At 43.1% G+C, this 13,793-nt stretch overlaps 1 protein-coding gene across 2 annotated transcripts in view; it reads right to left on the minus strand.

The window, feature by feature from the left end:
• Positions 1-1,814: 1,814 nt before the first annotated feature.
• LOC132393827 (uncharacterized) overlaps positions 1,815-13,793 on the minus strand; it is a 48,801-nt gene continuing 36,822 nt past the window's right edge. For both annotated transcript variants that reach the window (XM_059969218.1, XM_059969217.1), the window contains 2 exons: positions 10,736-10,767; positions 1,815-2,283 (listed from right to left, as the gene is read on the minus strand). In XM_059969218.1, the coding sequence (XP_059825201.1) occupies positions 2,041-2,283; positions 10,736-10,767 (275 nt within the window). In that variant the 3' untranslated portion in view covers positions 1,815-2,040. The remainder of the gene's footprint in view (positions 2,284-10,735; positions 10,768-13,793) is intronic.

Genomic DNA, 13,793 nt, shown 5'->3' on the forward strand with positions numbered 1-13,793 from the left:
CCACATCCTTTAATATAATCTTGTTTCCCGGATTGAGAATCATATTTGCGACTTGAATCACTTGGAGATGCATTTATTGTAACTCATGACTATGATATGAGACTGGAGATAAAATGATAACAGCTTAAATGTAGTTTTACACAGCAAAGTAACTGAGAGCTGGAAAGTATGGAACCAGGGGTTGTGGATATCAGATATGCCGTTTAGAGTGGTAAATCCAATATATTTTACATATTATATTTTACTTAGAGATGCAATACGGCAATAGGCACTTAGGGCTCAATGATTTCGCCCAACTACAGGAATCCTTCCACAACGTTCGTTTCCTACGCGTTTCCCAAATTTTCATATCGTTGCCGGTTCAACAAACTTATGGGCGGCATGGTAGTATAGCGGTTAGCAAAATGCTATTGCTGCACCTGCGACACGGATGTGATTCCACTGTTACATACCCCATGGGTATCTTGTGACTGTCTTATGACCATGATGTAATTGAGTATTTTGTGTGCATGATGTAATTGTCTTGTGATGGTGGGGTGATGTAATTTTCCGGCCAGTGTGAGGTCAAATGATGTAATTTTCCGGCCAGTGTGAGGTCACATGATGTAATTTACCCACCGGTGTGAGGTCAAGTCATGGCATTTTCGAACAGGTATATAAGGGGAAACCACTGTTATCACGAGGTTAGTTAGGTAGTTAGTTTGCTAATTAGTTTTGCTGCGTATTCGTCTCATGACGTAGTTTCGTTTTAGAGTGGAGTTTTACTTTCTATTATTGTAAGGTGCAAAACCGTCGCTGCCAGTTTTAGTTTGTTGGACCTTTGTTTTACCCCTACCGTCTAGTATTGGAGAGTGAAGACCTTACCAAAGCACGGAAACCCAATGGATTGAGTAAAGTTGGTGTCATTCGGCGGTTTCATAAAGGATCGACCTTATTGAATCTTCGTTCAGGAATAGTGGCTTGCATCTGAGTTATTCCCTGCAAGATCAAAAAGATGTGTGTAGTGTTCACCCTCCAGCAAAAAACGTCAGTTCCTTTAAGCCGTTTGATTCCCTACGTCATGAATCCTTTGGACAAGTCATCTCTCGGCTAGGATCAGCAGTAATGTCAGGTCTTCGAAGAAATCAATTTTCAGGGAAGTCTCTTCTTACTGATAGTGCAAATCACTTGGACTTTAGAATTTACCACTTTAAGACTGTGTTCGAATATACCACTTTAAGAACTATTCCAGAGCTTGGCTGTTTGTTAAATTGCTGGAGAGCAGTTAACTTACGGTTAAGTTTACTTTCCACTTTTGTTGAGCAGAGTTTAATAAATGTTTATGTTTGTTTATAAAATCTGACTCAATTTTTGCCCACCATGTAACACCCACAGTATTCAATAAAGAGTTTGTAGACATCCCCGTGGCGAAATGCGTTCCCTCCTGCTGCTCTGGTTTCTTCCCACATTCCTAATATGGTGTACCGCTTAATAGGTTAATTGGTGAAGTGGGTATAATTGGTTTCTGCCGGCTGGTTGGGCCTGTAGGATCTATTGCCATCAAAGCAAATACAACTCTACCTCTTTATCTGTCTTTCCTCCGTTGCGGCAATATGGCTAGTTACTCTGCTAGTTTCTCTGCTTGGAGAGTTAATTGGCGTACTCCAGCTGATGTCTCTTCGAAAAATTTACTTTGCAGAACGGAAGTATGGAAATGGTGTCAGATCTTTGATGCAAGGTAGCAATTAGTAGACTGTTGGCAGAGCAGTTGAAACCACTGTTAAATATCTGCTTTCTGTACACTGAAATAAACAGTTCTAATAATTGTGGTCAAAAGGCAAGCATTTTAATGGAAATATTTCATGAGTGCTCAGGCGGGGGAAGGGGAATAGTGAAGAAAATTATTTCATAACGTAAATTAAGCCCTTGAGTAGAATAAAAGTGGTAACAGAAACATGGAGTAAATTTATGTTGATTTTTGGGAAATCAGGTGTCCAAGTATCAAATAAACAGACAACGCTGACACCCAGTCTTCTGAAACAATGCTCAGAGAAGGCTGCCTCACATACGCTGCATATTCACAGCCGCATACACGACCTGCTCATTTTCTCTTCTGGGAGACTTCTTGGGCTTCGTTGTCGCCCAAGAATTAGCCGTCACCTCGGCGTACAGAATCCGATCTTCACCTGTTCCCGCCTGTGAACTCGGTCCAGTCTGGCCTGACTCGCATGCAGCGTAATCCGATCGTCGATTCCATGGCACTTTCCTGATATTCATTTCAGCATAGAGTACAGATTCTTCTTTCTGGAATGGAACAGACTATTTATTGCAAGATATTAAATACATAAAAAGTTTGAAGAGGTTCAATACCAAATGCCTCTTATCGTATGTGTTTTGAAAAAGGCACGTGCTGTAAAGTGCGGCATCAATTTTAGGTGTAACTCTCTTTATCTTCTGCTTTATTGCTCACCATCCCAGCATTAATAACCGAGCCACTGCAAAACTAACCACGGGGAGATAGCACTTTCCTTGTTTCAAATGCCTTACGTTTCGCTGTCCACTGCTTTCAACAGAACGCCCTCGGTTGAGGAAATGTTTGCCATATTATAAATAAAGAACCTACTATGTCCTATTAGCTTGCAGATTAAATGGCCACTTAATTTACAATGTTTACCCTGGACTTATGACCTGAATGAATCTGTTCCGCTGCCGACATTGCCAATCAGAATTCCCCACTAATGTCACATTGGCCAAAAACAACGTTTTGGGTTTTCCACCACATCCCTGAAAGTAGGAAATGTTAATAATGTTTTCCGCCTTGCTGCCCCTTTCCCAATTGTTAAGACACTCCATTCAACCCAACCTTTTTCCTTCGACGTCTACTCAAATGTTATGTCTATGACCGCAGACAGTTCAGGGTTCCCCTCTGTCCCTTCCCCACTGCAGCAAATATTTCTCTTTATATATCCTCGGGGGATGACCTAACAGGGCACAGCAGCAGAAACCAGGACAGTGGCACTGTGGCCGGTTCTTCGACTCAGCAGGCAAGGGTAAGGTCAGACAGAGTGATAGTGATATGGAAATTAATAGGGGGACGGGCAGTAGATTCGGTCGCAGCGAATGAGACGTCATAAATGTGCGCTGGCTCCTTGGTGTTAGGGAGAGTGTGTAGCTGGAGGTCATGATGCACATTGGAACAGAAGACATAGACAAAAATAGAGAAGAATTCCTTCCCAGTGAATATTGTGTCTTAGGAAAGAGGCTGAAGAGAAAGACCCGTAATGTAGTTATTTCTCGATCACTCCCAGGGCCACGTGATTGAAAGGTCAAAAATAGGATTATAGCACAGATGAATGAGTGGCTGAGAAACTGGTGAAGGTGGCAGGATTTCAGGTTCTCAGATAATTGGAAACTTTTCTAGAGAACTGGCGACCATTATAAGAGGGAACCGTTCAATTTAACTGGAGGGGAGCCAATATCGTGGCCGGAAAGTTTGCTCGTGCTACTTGGGAGGATTTACACTTGTTTGACAGGGCGGTGGGAGTCAGTGCACCAGAGCAGACAATGGAAGGATAGACAGAGGAGTAAATGTCAGAGTCGGTGTAAACTAGGAAAAAAATAACAGATACAATGGGATCGATAGTTCGAAGTGTGCATTATTTTAATGCAAGGAGTAATGTGGAAAAAGGTGATTAGCTTAGAGTGTGGATCAATAATACATCGAACCATGGAAGTAGTACAGAGAAGGCTGAGAGAGGGACAGGAATGGTTTTACATTTTTAGGGAAGATAGAAATGAAGGTAGATGAAGATTACACTATTACAATTACACTATTGGTCATGGACAATGCCACATTTGGATTAAATAAGACCATAAGACTTTAAGACGTAGAAGCAGAATTAGGCCATTCAGCACAGAGAGTCTAATCCTCCATTCCATTATGGCTGTTCCCGGATCCCACTCTACCCCATACTCCCGCCTTCTCGCAAAATCAATTGATGCCCTAACCGATCAGGAGTTCTGTCTTAAATATACGCACGGACCTAGTCTCCACAGCAGTCTACTCGCAGGCTACAAAAAGTTCTTCATTACCTCTGTCCTAAAGGGTCGTCCTCAATTTTCAGGCTCTGCCCTCTAGTTCTGGATACCCCCACCAGAGAAAACATCCTTTCCACATTCTCCCACTCTAGCCCTTTCAACATTCGATAGATTTCAATGAGATCCCCAAGCATTTTCCTAAATTCCAGTAAGTACAGGCCCAAAGGTGCCAACCGCCCCTCATATGTTAACCCCTTCCTTATCAGAATCATCCTCGTGAACCTCCTCTGTACTCTTTTCAATGACAACACATCCGTTCTCAGATATGAGGCCAAAGGCTGTTGAGAATACTCCGTATGGCCTGACCAGTGTCTTTTAAAGGCTCAGCATTATCTCCTTGTTTTATATGATATCTTCCTTGCCAACATTGCGTTTGTCTTTTTTTTTACCGCAGACTCAGCCTTTAAATTAACCTTTTGGGAGTCTTCAACGAGGACTCCAAAGGCCCTCTGCACCTCTGATGTTCGAATTTCCTCCCATTTAGATAATAGTCCTCACTATTGTTTATTTTACCAAAATGCATTATCATCTATTTCCCCAACGCTGTATTCCATCTGCCAGGTTTTTGCCCATTCTTTCAATTTTTCCAAGCCTTGCTGCGATCGCATTGCTTTTTGAGCACTACCTACCCTTCCAGCTAATGTGAAAAGCAGCGGCCCCAATAGTGACACCTGAGGAACACCACTAGTCACCGGCAACCAACCAGAAAAGGCCCCGTTTATTCCCATTCACTGCCTCCTGCCTGTCAGCCATCCCGTTATCCATGACAGTATCTTTCCTGTAACGCTATAGGGTTTTATCTTCATGTGATGCTTCATGTGATGCGCCTTACCAAACGCCTTCTGAAAATCCAAGTAAATGAAATTCACTGTCTCCTTTGTCTGTCTATGGTCTACCGTCATCCACGCCAGTATCCTTCACCAATACACCTGGAAAAGCTCCTCTCTCACGCCTCTGTATTTCCCTTCATTCCGTTGAGATACTGATACTTGTGACTTACGCTTCTGCTTCTGAAATTTCAGTATGAATTCAATCATATTATGATCACTGCTCTTAAGGGTACCTTAACATTAAGCTCCCCAATAAGATCTAGGTTATTACACAACACCCAACGTAAGATAACCTTTCCCCCTATAGGCTGCACAAGCTAGTCTAAAAAGACATCTCATAGGCATTCAAAAAATTCTCTCTCTTGATGTTTGACACCAACTTGATTTCCCCAAAGCCCTTCCATATTGACCTCTCCCATTACAATGGTGTCATTACCCTTAGTCCATGTCTTTTCCAGTTCCCTTTGCAACATCAGCCGCACATACTGACTACGATTTGGAGGCCTATATATGATTCGCATAATGTTTTTTATCCTTGCAGTTTCTTAACTGCATCCACAAAATTTCACATTCTATGACCCTAGGTCACCAGTTTCTAAAGATGAAATTCCATGTCCGACCAAAAGAACCACCGCCTTTCGATATAAGCACACATGATGTTAAACGCCCCACTCTGACTTTCTTTTAGACACGACTCAGTGATGCCCACAACGTCATACCTACCAGGCTTTAATTACGCCACAAGTTTGTCCACCTTAGTCTGAATGCTGTGTTCACCTTAATTCCTGCATTCATCGCCCTTCTCAATTTTGCCTCGGTGGTAGAATTTAAGTCGTAGCTCTGTCTTACCCACTCATCGGTTTGTCCTTCTTGCCATTCACGTTTACATCCATCATCTACTTGTTAACCTTCTGGGTCATTCTTGGCTCTATCATACTGGCTCCCATCACATGACCGATAGTGGGTGCAAAGTTAGCGAGCAGTGACCACAACTCCTTAAGTTTTGATACGACTCTGGACCTCACGGGAAAGTCTTATATTAAAACAGGATAATTAAAAGTGGGGGAGGGGAGTGCACTATGCAAGAACTAGGGAGTGTTAATAAGAGACAACTGATTTTGCGCAAGTCTGCATTTGAGATGTGGAGGCTGTTCATAGACCAACTTGACAAAATACAGGACGGTTATGTTTCAGCCAGAAGGAAGGACAACGATGGTAAGGTAAGAGAACCTTAGTTGTGAGAGAGGTGATGAATTTAGTAAAAAAGAAAAAAAAAGTATGTAAAGCTTAGGAAGCCAGAATCAAACAGAAAACTTGTGGATTATAAAGAAGCCAGAAGGTAACTCATGAAGGGAATTACGAAAGTCAGTCAGGGTCATGAGAAGTCCTAAGGAAGTAGGATTAAAAAGAATCCTAAAGCATTCTAAGCATAGTTCAAGAGAAAGAGGATAACTATGGAGAATGTAGGAGCACGCAAGAATAAAAGCCGTGTTGGTACATCTTCTTGAATGCCGAGGTCTTTAATGAATACTTTACATCAGTATTTACAAAGGAGAGAGATGTGGAAGAGAGGAAGATCAGTGCTGAGCGTAATGATACATTTTGACGTAAGGGGAAAGTAGTGTCGGGACACTTAAAGAGTATTAAAGTGGATAAGTCCCCATCCCCTGATGGGTCTTACGCCAGGGTTTTGAGGGAAGCAAGTAAAGAGATTTCTGGGGCCTTTATCAATATCTTCCGGTCCTCACTATCCAAAAGCGAGTCCCACAGGAATAGATAGGGTGGGGCGGGTAGCAAATGTTCTTCCATTACACTATATTGGGACCAGGGACAATCCTGTGAACGACCGCCAAGGGCATTTTGCGCCAGCAGTAGGTAGTTAATTGAAATGGAAGTTCTATCTTTAGTATCCGTGTTTTTCCCTTTCAGGGATCTTTTGAAGACCGCTGACCTGGAGTTACACGCTGTCTACGGTTCTTTGGGGGAATGCGACCGCTCTCGAAGTTTCACAACAAGCCGTTGTTCGGCACGCTAAGGTCTCGGCCCAAAAGTTCGGCTCGACTTTGGAGGTTAGGAGCTCGGGCTCTGGAGACGGGGGGATCGAAGGTCGGTGTCACGGCAGGAGACACGTGTATCGGGGGAGCTGGAAGATCTACGGCTGTGTGCCCAGAGACTCGAGACCTTGTTATGTCTTCCAGCTCGCTGTGAAACCGAGCCATCTCTTTCTCCCTTACTAGAGTGAGAGAGAACCTGTGATATGTCGAATACCGGGTGAACAATGCAGTCTTTTGGGCAACTGCAAGTCTGTGTCTTTGCAGCAGCTTTGCTTACGCTTGAGTGCTCGGTGCAGGGTGCCGATGCTTTTGTTTTGCCGGGAGGGAGGAAGGGGTGATCGTGGCTACTGCCGCTTACACGGGATGGAGGGGAGCTGGGGGCGGGGTTTGGGGTTCTATCATTTAACTGTCATTTATTATTTGGGGCATCATTGTTTTCGTGGATGTTTGCGAAGAAAATGCATTTCAGGATGTATATTGCATACATTTCTCTGATATTAAATGCAAATGAAAACTTTGAATCCTTTGAGAGACCTTCTGGGATAACATTTATGAGGATTTGGAAAACCTCTTGTTCAATTAGGGAGAGCTACCATTTCTTTGTGAGGGGCGAGAAGTGTCTTACTAACGTGATTGAATATTTTGACAAGGTGACAAGAGTTACTGTCCGAGGCAGATATATGAATGTTGTTTACAATGGTTATTAGTAAGGGGCTTGACAAGTTTCCTCGTGGGAGGCTCATCCAGAAGTTTAAGATGGTGAATTAGTTGCTTGGATTCATAACTGGCTTGCACATTGAAGACAAAGGTTATTGGGTGAAGGGACTTATGCCAGCTGAGCTCTGTCATTTATGGTGTTCTGCACGGTTGTGTACAGGGATCTTTGTTGTTTATGGCGTATATAACTGACCTGGATAAAAATATACTGTAGATGAATGGCTTAGCGAGTTTGAAGATGGCAGGGAGATTGGTACTGATGTGGTAACGTTGTAGGCTATCAAAAAACACAACGGTATCTACATTAGTTGCAAACATGGGCAGAGATAATGGCAGATGTATTTTAACCCGGTCAATTGTGAAGTGCTTCACGTGGAAAAAAAAATGTAAAGCAGAGGCATCTTGGTGGCTAATGTTCTTAGCTCCCTGAAAGGGGCAGATAGGTGGTTAGTAAGGAATATGGCATGCTTGCCTTAAGTAGTCGAGGAATTGAGCTAAAAACTCAGTTGAGTTTAAAAATTTAGTTAGGCCGCATCTAGGGTATTGCATACAGTTCTGGTCGCCCAATTTTAGGAAGGTTGTCGAGACCACAGAGGTTTACCAGGATTTTATCTGGATGAGGTCTTGTGCTAGAACAACAGGATGTAATGTGTGAAAGAAGAGAAGTGAGCGTAGTTACTGTTACAAGGGAGAAGGTGCTCAAAAGGCTGAAAGACTTAAAGGTATATAAGTCACATGGACCAAAATGGACGGCACCCTAAGGTTCTGAAAGAGTTAGCGTTAGAGACCGCGGCAGCATCAGCAAAGATCTTTGAAAAATCATTGGCATGGTGCCAGAGGACTGGAAAATTGCAAATGTCACTTCACTCTTGAAGAAATGAAAAGAGCAGCAGAAAGTAAAATATAGACCGGTTAGCCTGACCTCAATGGTTGGGAAAATGTTGGAGTCAATTGTTAAGGATGGTGTTATGGAGTAATTTGTGACACTGGACAAGACAGTACAAAGACAGTATAGCTTCCTTAAGGGAAAATCCTACCTCACGAACCTGTTGGAATTCTTTGAGGCGAGAACAAATAAGATAGTCAAAGGGGATGCAGTGGATGTTGTATATTTGGACTTTCAGAAGGCCTTTGACAAGGTGGCACACACAAAGCTGCATACTAAATTAGGAGCCTATGGTATTAGAGGGAATTTATTTACATGCTTATAGCACTGGCTGATTGGGGCAGCGGGTGGAAATAAAATGATTTTTGTCAGGTTGGCTGCCAGCGATTAGCAGTGTTCTCCAGGGGTTGGTGTTGGGACCGCTTCTTTTTGTGCAGTATATCAATGATTTAGATGATGGAATAGATGGCTTTGTTGCCAGGTTTGTAGATGATACGAAGATTGGTTCAGGGGCAGGTCGTGTAACGGAAACATGTAGGCTGCAGAAGATCCTAGACAGATTAAGAGAATGGGCAAGAAAGTGGCAATTGAAATTCAGTGATGGAAAAGCATAGCCATGAACTTTGGTAGTAGAAATAAATGTGCAGACTATTTTCTATATGAGGAGAAAATCCAACAACATGAGATGCAAGGGGACTTGGGTGTCCTTGTGAAGAATGCCCTAAAGGTTAGCTTGCAGGTTAAGTCGATGCTGAGGAAGGCAACTGGAATGTTAGCATTCATTTCAAAAGGCATTGATTCTAAGAGTATGGGTGTGATGGCCGGCTTTACAAAGCACTGCTGCGGCCTCACCTATGGTATTGTGAACTGTTTTGGGCTCCCTATCTATGAAAAGATGTGCTGGCATTGGAGAGGGTCCCGAGGCGGCTCACAAGGATAATTCCGGGAACAAAATGGTCATCATACGAGGAATTGTCTGATAGTTCTGTGTCTGTGCTGGCTGGAATTTAGAAGGATGTGCTTTATGACTCATCTGGTTTCCAACTTCAATTAATAAGTGTAGGACAGCAATCATGCTGCTAACTCACAGCTTCGTGAAAGTGGTTCAATTCTGAAGTTAGGAGCTGCCTGTGTGGAGCTTGAATATTGCTCGGATAATCCGCGGGCGGTACTGCAGCATAGCGGTTAGCGTAACGCTACTCCAGCGCCGCGACGCAGGTTCGATTCACCCGCTCTCTGTTAGCGGCTTTACATTCTCCCTACCACCGCGTGGGATTTTTAAGAGTGGACCAGTTTCCTCCCATATTCAATGGATTAATGGTTAATTGGTCACGCGGGTGTAATTGGGCAGCAAGTTCTTGCTGGGCTGGAAGGACGTGTTACCGTACTGTATGAAATAAATAAACAAACGCTTCTTCGGTTTTCCTTCCACATCGCAAGAACCTGTTGATAGATGACTCTGAGAAGAAGGGGAATTTTACCGATTGAAGGGCGGTAGGCAAATGGGGAGGGTAAGAGATGCTCGTATGATATGTTTGCTCTGTTGGGTGTTGAAGTCTATACCACAGGCCGCATGGTCTCCTTTTGTAACGTAATAAAAGTGCAAATGAACTCTCCCACAGTGACGCTTTCTATTTAGCTGTTCTAAGTAGGTAGCATTGTTTTAATTTGTCTCTGCCATTGGCGGTATCCTGGGAAAAATCGGCAAGGTGATATATATGTGTTTACAAAATTACTTAGAGGATTCGCCGCCAGCTTCGAACCATTTCAATCTTACTACGACAACACGCCAGCACAGAATAACCTTTTTTCTGTCACTGTATTAGTGCTCTGTCTCACACAAGTTTGGCATAACGAGCAATTAAGAGTTGTTGAGATTGTATCATGAGCTGCTTCATATAACCCGCTTGCTGGGACACAGAAGAACAACTTTGTATTGTGGCTTTAGGCACAAACTATAATGATCTAGAACAGTAAACGTTTTTCGTTTATCCTTAAAAACAACCAAGCTAACAGGTTCTCCGTCTTAATTTGAAGTGTCTGGAGTCAAGGACCTTGGATCATTCTAAACAACAACTATTGCTGTTTATACCTCAATAATTCTCACATACAATTGCAAGTAATCACAGTAAAAACTTGATCAAAAGCTTTAATTTTAGTAAGATACGTACCTTAGGCACAACTTGGTTTGCGGATCTTTTATCTATAAAACATTTCAAACAAATGATATAGTTTTTATCAAATCCATAAATAAAATGAGGAAAAAAATTGAACCCTAGTTCCGTAACTATGAGAGCAAAATATATTTCTTTATTAACGTATCTGAACTTTTATAAAATTAAACTATTTTCCAGTGTCAATATAATGCTTAGTGGAAAGTATCCGCATTAACTAATAAAGCATTGAAATCGACTCTTGAATTCGCTAATTGAATATCTTACGATTAATTAAATTTGACATTAAGATAATTAATGGGAGGGGGTTTACGCATTGTCTACCGCCTGTATTTCTTTCTCTTCGTCCACAATCAGAACCAATACTCTTCTTACTCCCTTTAAGAAGCTTCTCAAAATCTATAGTCATTTTTATTAGGGGTAAACAAATAGGCGAAAAGTGTGCTAATATTTTATAAACAAAATCCATGTTTTTTCAGCTTCAGATTCGTGCAATATACATAATTCGTGTAATTCATTTCATTTTCTTGAATAAACTTTGCATAAAATACGGGCCATCTTTATGTTATTGACCAAACTGACAGACATTTAGCAATGAAACTGTACTGCTGGTTTTCGATTATATTAATATTATTCCACGTACTGAATAATGAGTTATATCTGTCATGGTACGGTAAACTCCCCTCATTCCTGTGGACTAGAGGACAGCAACTGTGATCTCCTCTGATTTTAATGAGAGGCAGAGTAAGGACATGACTGATCTGTCGGCATTAGGTAAAACACAGAATACAGCAATGGACCGCATAGGAAAGGATAAGAAGACTTAGAATAGACAGCGCAGGTTGTTGTAAAGAAGATCTCATTCAACTAATCTGCTAGAATCTGAGGGAATAATCTGGAGAGCCAATTAAAGTGACGACTTTAGATTTTCAAAAGGATTCCCATGAAATCCCATACAGGCAGCTAATCAGCAAAACAGAACTTGGTGTAATATATTGGAATAGACTTGTTAACCGACCGAAAAAAAAGTAGAATGTAATACTGTAGATCTGCTCCTACATTCAATCATGGCTGATCATTTTACCCTGTTCCTGTGCCCCACACCCCGAATTCTACCCATAACTTTTGATGCCATAACCAATCAAGAACCAATCAAGCTCTGCTTTAAATACACTCAATGACCTGGCCTCCACTGCTGTCTGTGGTAACAGCTTCCACAAATTCACTACGCAGTGGTTAAAGAAATTTATCCGCATCATTGATTTAAATGGATGCTCCTCTGTATAGAACCTGCACCCTCTTGTTCTCGACTCACCCCACCATGGGAAAGATATATTCCACATCGACACTGTCTAGGCCTTTCAACATTCGAAAGGTTTCAATGAGATCCCCCCTCCCCATCCTACTAAATTCCAGCGAGTACAGAGGGAATACAGACTGCAGAAGGACTTAGAAGTCCTCGTGCAAAACTCCCAGAACGTTGAATTGCACGTTGAGTCTGTGGTAATGAAGGCAAATGCAATGTTGGCATTTATTTCAAGGGGAATAGAGGATAATAGCAAGGAGATAACACCAAGCCTTTATAAGGCACTAGTCAAGCTGAACTTAAAGTATTGCCAACAGTTTTGGGAACCATATCTCCGAAAGTATGTGATATCATTGGAGAGAGTCCAAAGTAGGTTCTCGGGGATGATTGCGGGAATGAAGGGGTTAAAATATGAAGGACGTTTGGCAGCTTTGGACGTGAACTCACTGTAACTCTGGGTCTCTGCTGGGAAGAACAGGCCCCCAGTCCTCGGGGTCGCGTTGCCGATGGCCGTTGACAGCGCCGTCTTAATACGCTCGGCAGAGGCTGGTGCTCGGAGAAGCTGTGCCGGAGAGAATGGTCGTGGGCTCGGAGGTTCGACGGACTCAGAGTCGGCTACGGTCAGGTTGCTTTCGGTGTATGCTGCGTCTGCGAGGCTGGTTTCAACGCAGCTTTCATTGTGTGCTGTGTCTGCGGGGCTGAGTCGGGCGGAGGCGTGGCAGTCCACAGCGGCGGCATTCCCTTCTGCCACCGGCGTGGGATTGCGCATCTGTCGGGACCCTGGGGACTTGTAGAAAGTGTGTGGTGATTTCTTTTGAACTTACAGTCCTTTAACATCTTTGGACTATTTTTACTGTGCCCATGGTCTTTTTTTTTAATCAATGATGCTATTGTTTGCACTATTGTAACTATATGTTGTAACTATGTGGCTTAGTGCAGGTCTTGTGGCTTCAGATCTTGGTCTTGTTTGTCTGGTGGATTTGGAGCTCCTTTCCAAGGAACGCACTAGACGGTAGCGCGATATTAATACGCAGCAGCCGCTCCGGCCTCTGGATTGGGGATTGCCAAACGTTATGTGGATTTTCTGGTGTAGTCTGTTTTGTCACACGCTTTTGTGATATCATTCTGGAGGAACGTTGTCTCATTTTTTAACTGCATTGCATTTGTGGTTTCTAAATGACAATAAATTGAATCTGAATCTGAATTTGTCGCTACTCTGAGTCAAGATGCGAATTCTGTCATTTTCCTGTCTAGCTAAGTATTCCTGGCCGGTTGCCGCTGCTTCGAGTCAGGATGCTGGTTGTCTGTCGTTGTTTGGTTTTGTCGTCTCTGTTCCAGCTGAGTGGGCCCGGTCGTTTGCCGGTGCTCCGCGTTGGGAATTCTGTCTCTCAGCCTCCGAGTCCAAGTCCAAGTCCAGGCTGCGTGTCCAAGTCCAGGCTTCCTGTCTGAGTCTAGGTTCGAGTCCACGCTCCGTGTCCAAGTCCACATCCAAGTCCAAGTCCAGGCTCTGTGTCTAAGTTCGAGTCCAGGCTCCGTGTCCAAGTCCAGGTTTCGTGTCTGAGTCCAAGTTCGTGTCCAGGCTCCTCGTTCAAGTCCACTTCCAAGTCCAGTTTCCTCCGGTTTGTCGTCCAACATTTACGTTCATGTAAGCATCTAATCCTCGATCTGCACCCTTCCTGGCAGCTATTAATAAACAGACTTCTGTACTGCTACTTCTGTGTCTGTGTCCTGCTCTTGGGTCCGCTTCCA

This window comes from Hypanus sabinus, chromosome 5, assembly GCF_030144855.1.
Source record: "Hypanus sabinus isolate sHypSab1 chromosome 5, sHypSab1.hap1, whole genome shotgun sequence".
Lineage (NCBI taxonomy): Eukaryota > Metazoa > Chordata > Chondrichthyes > Myliobatiformes > Dasyatidae > Hypanus > Hypanus sabinus.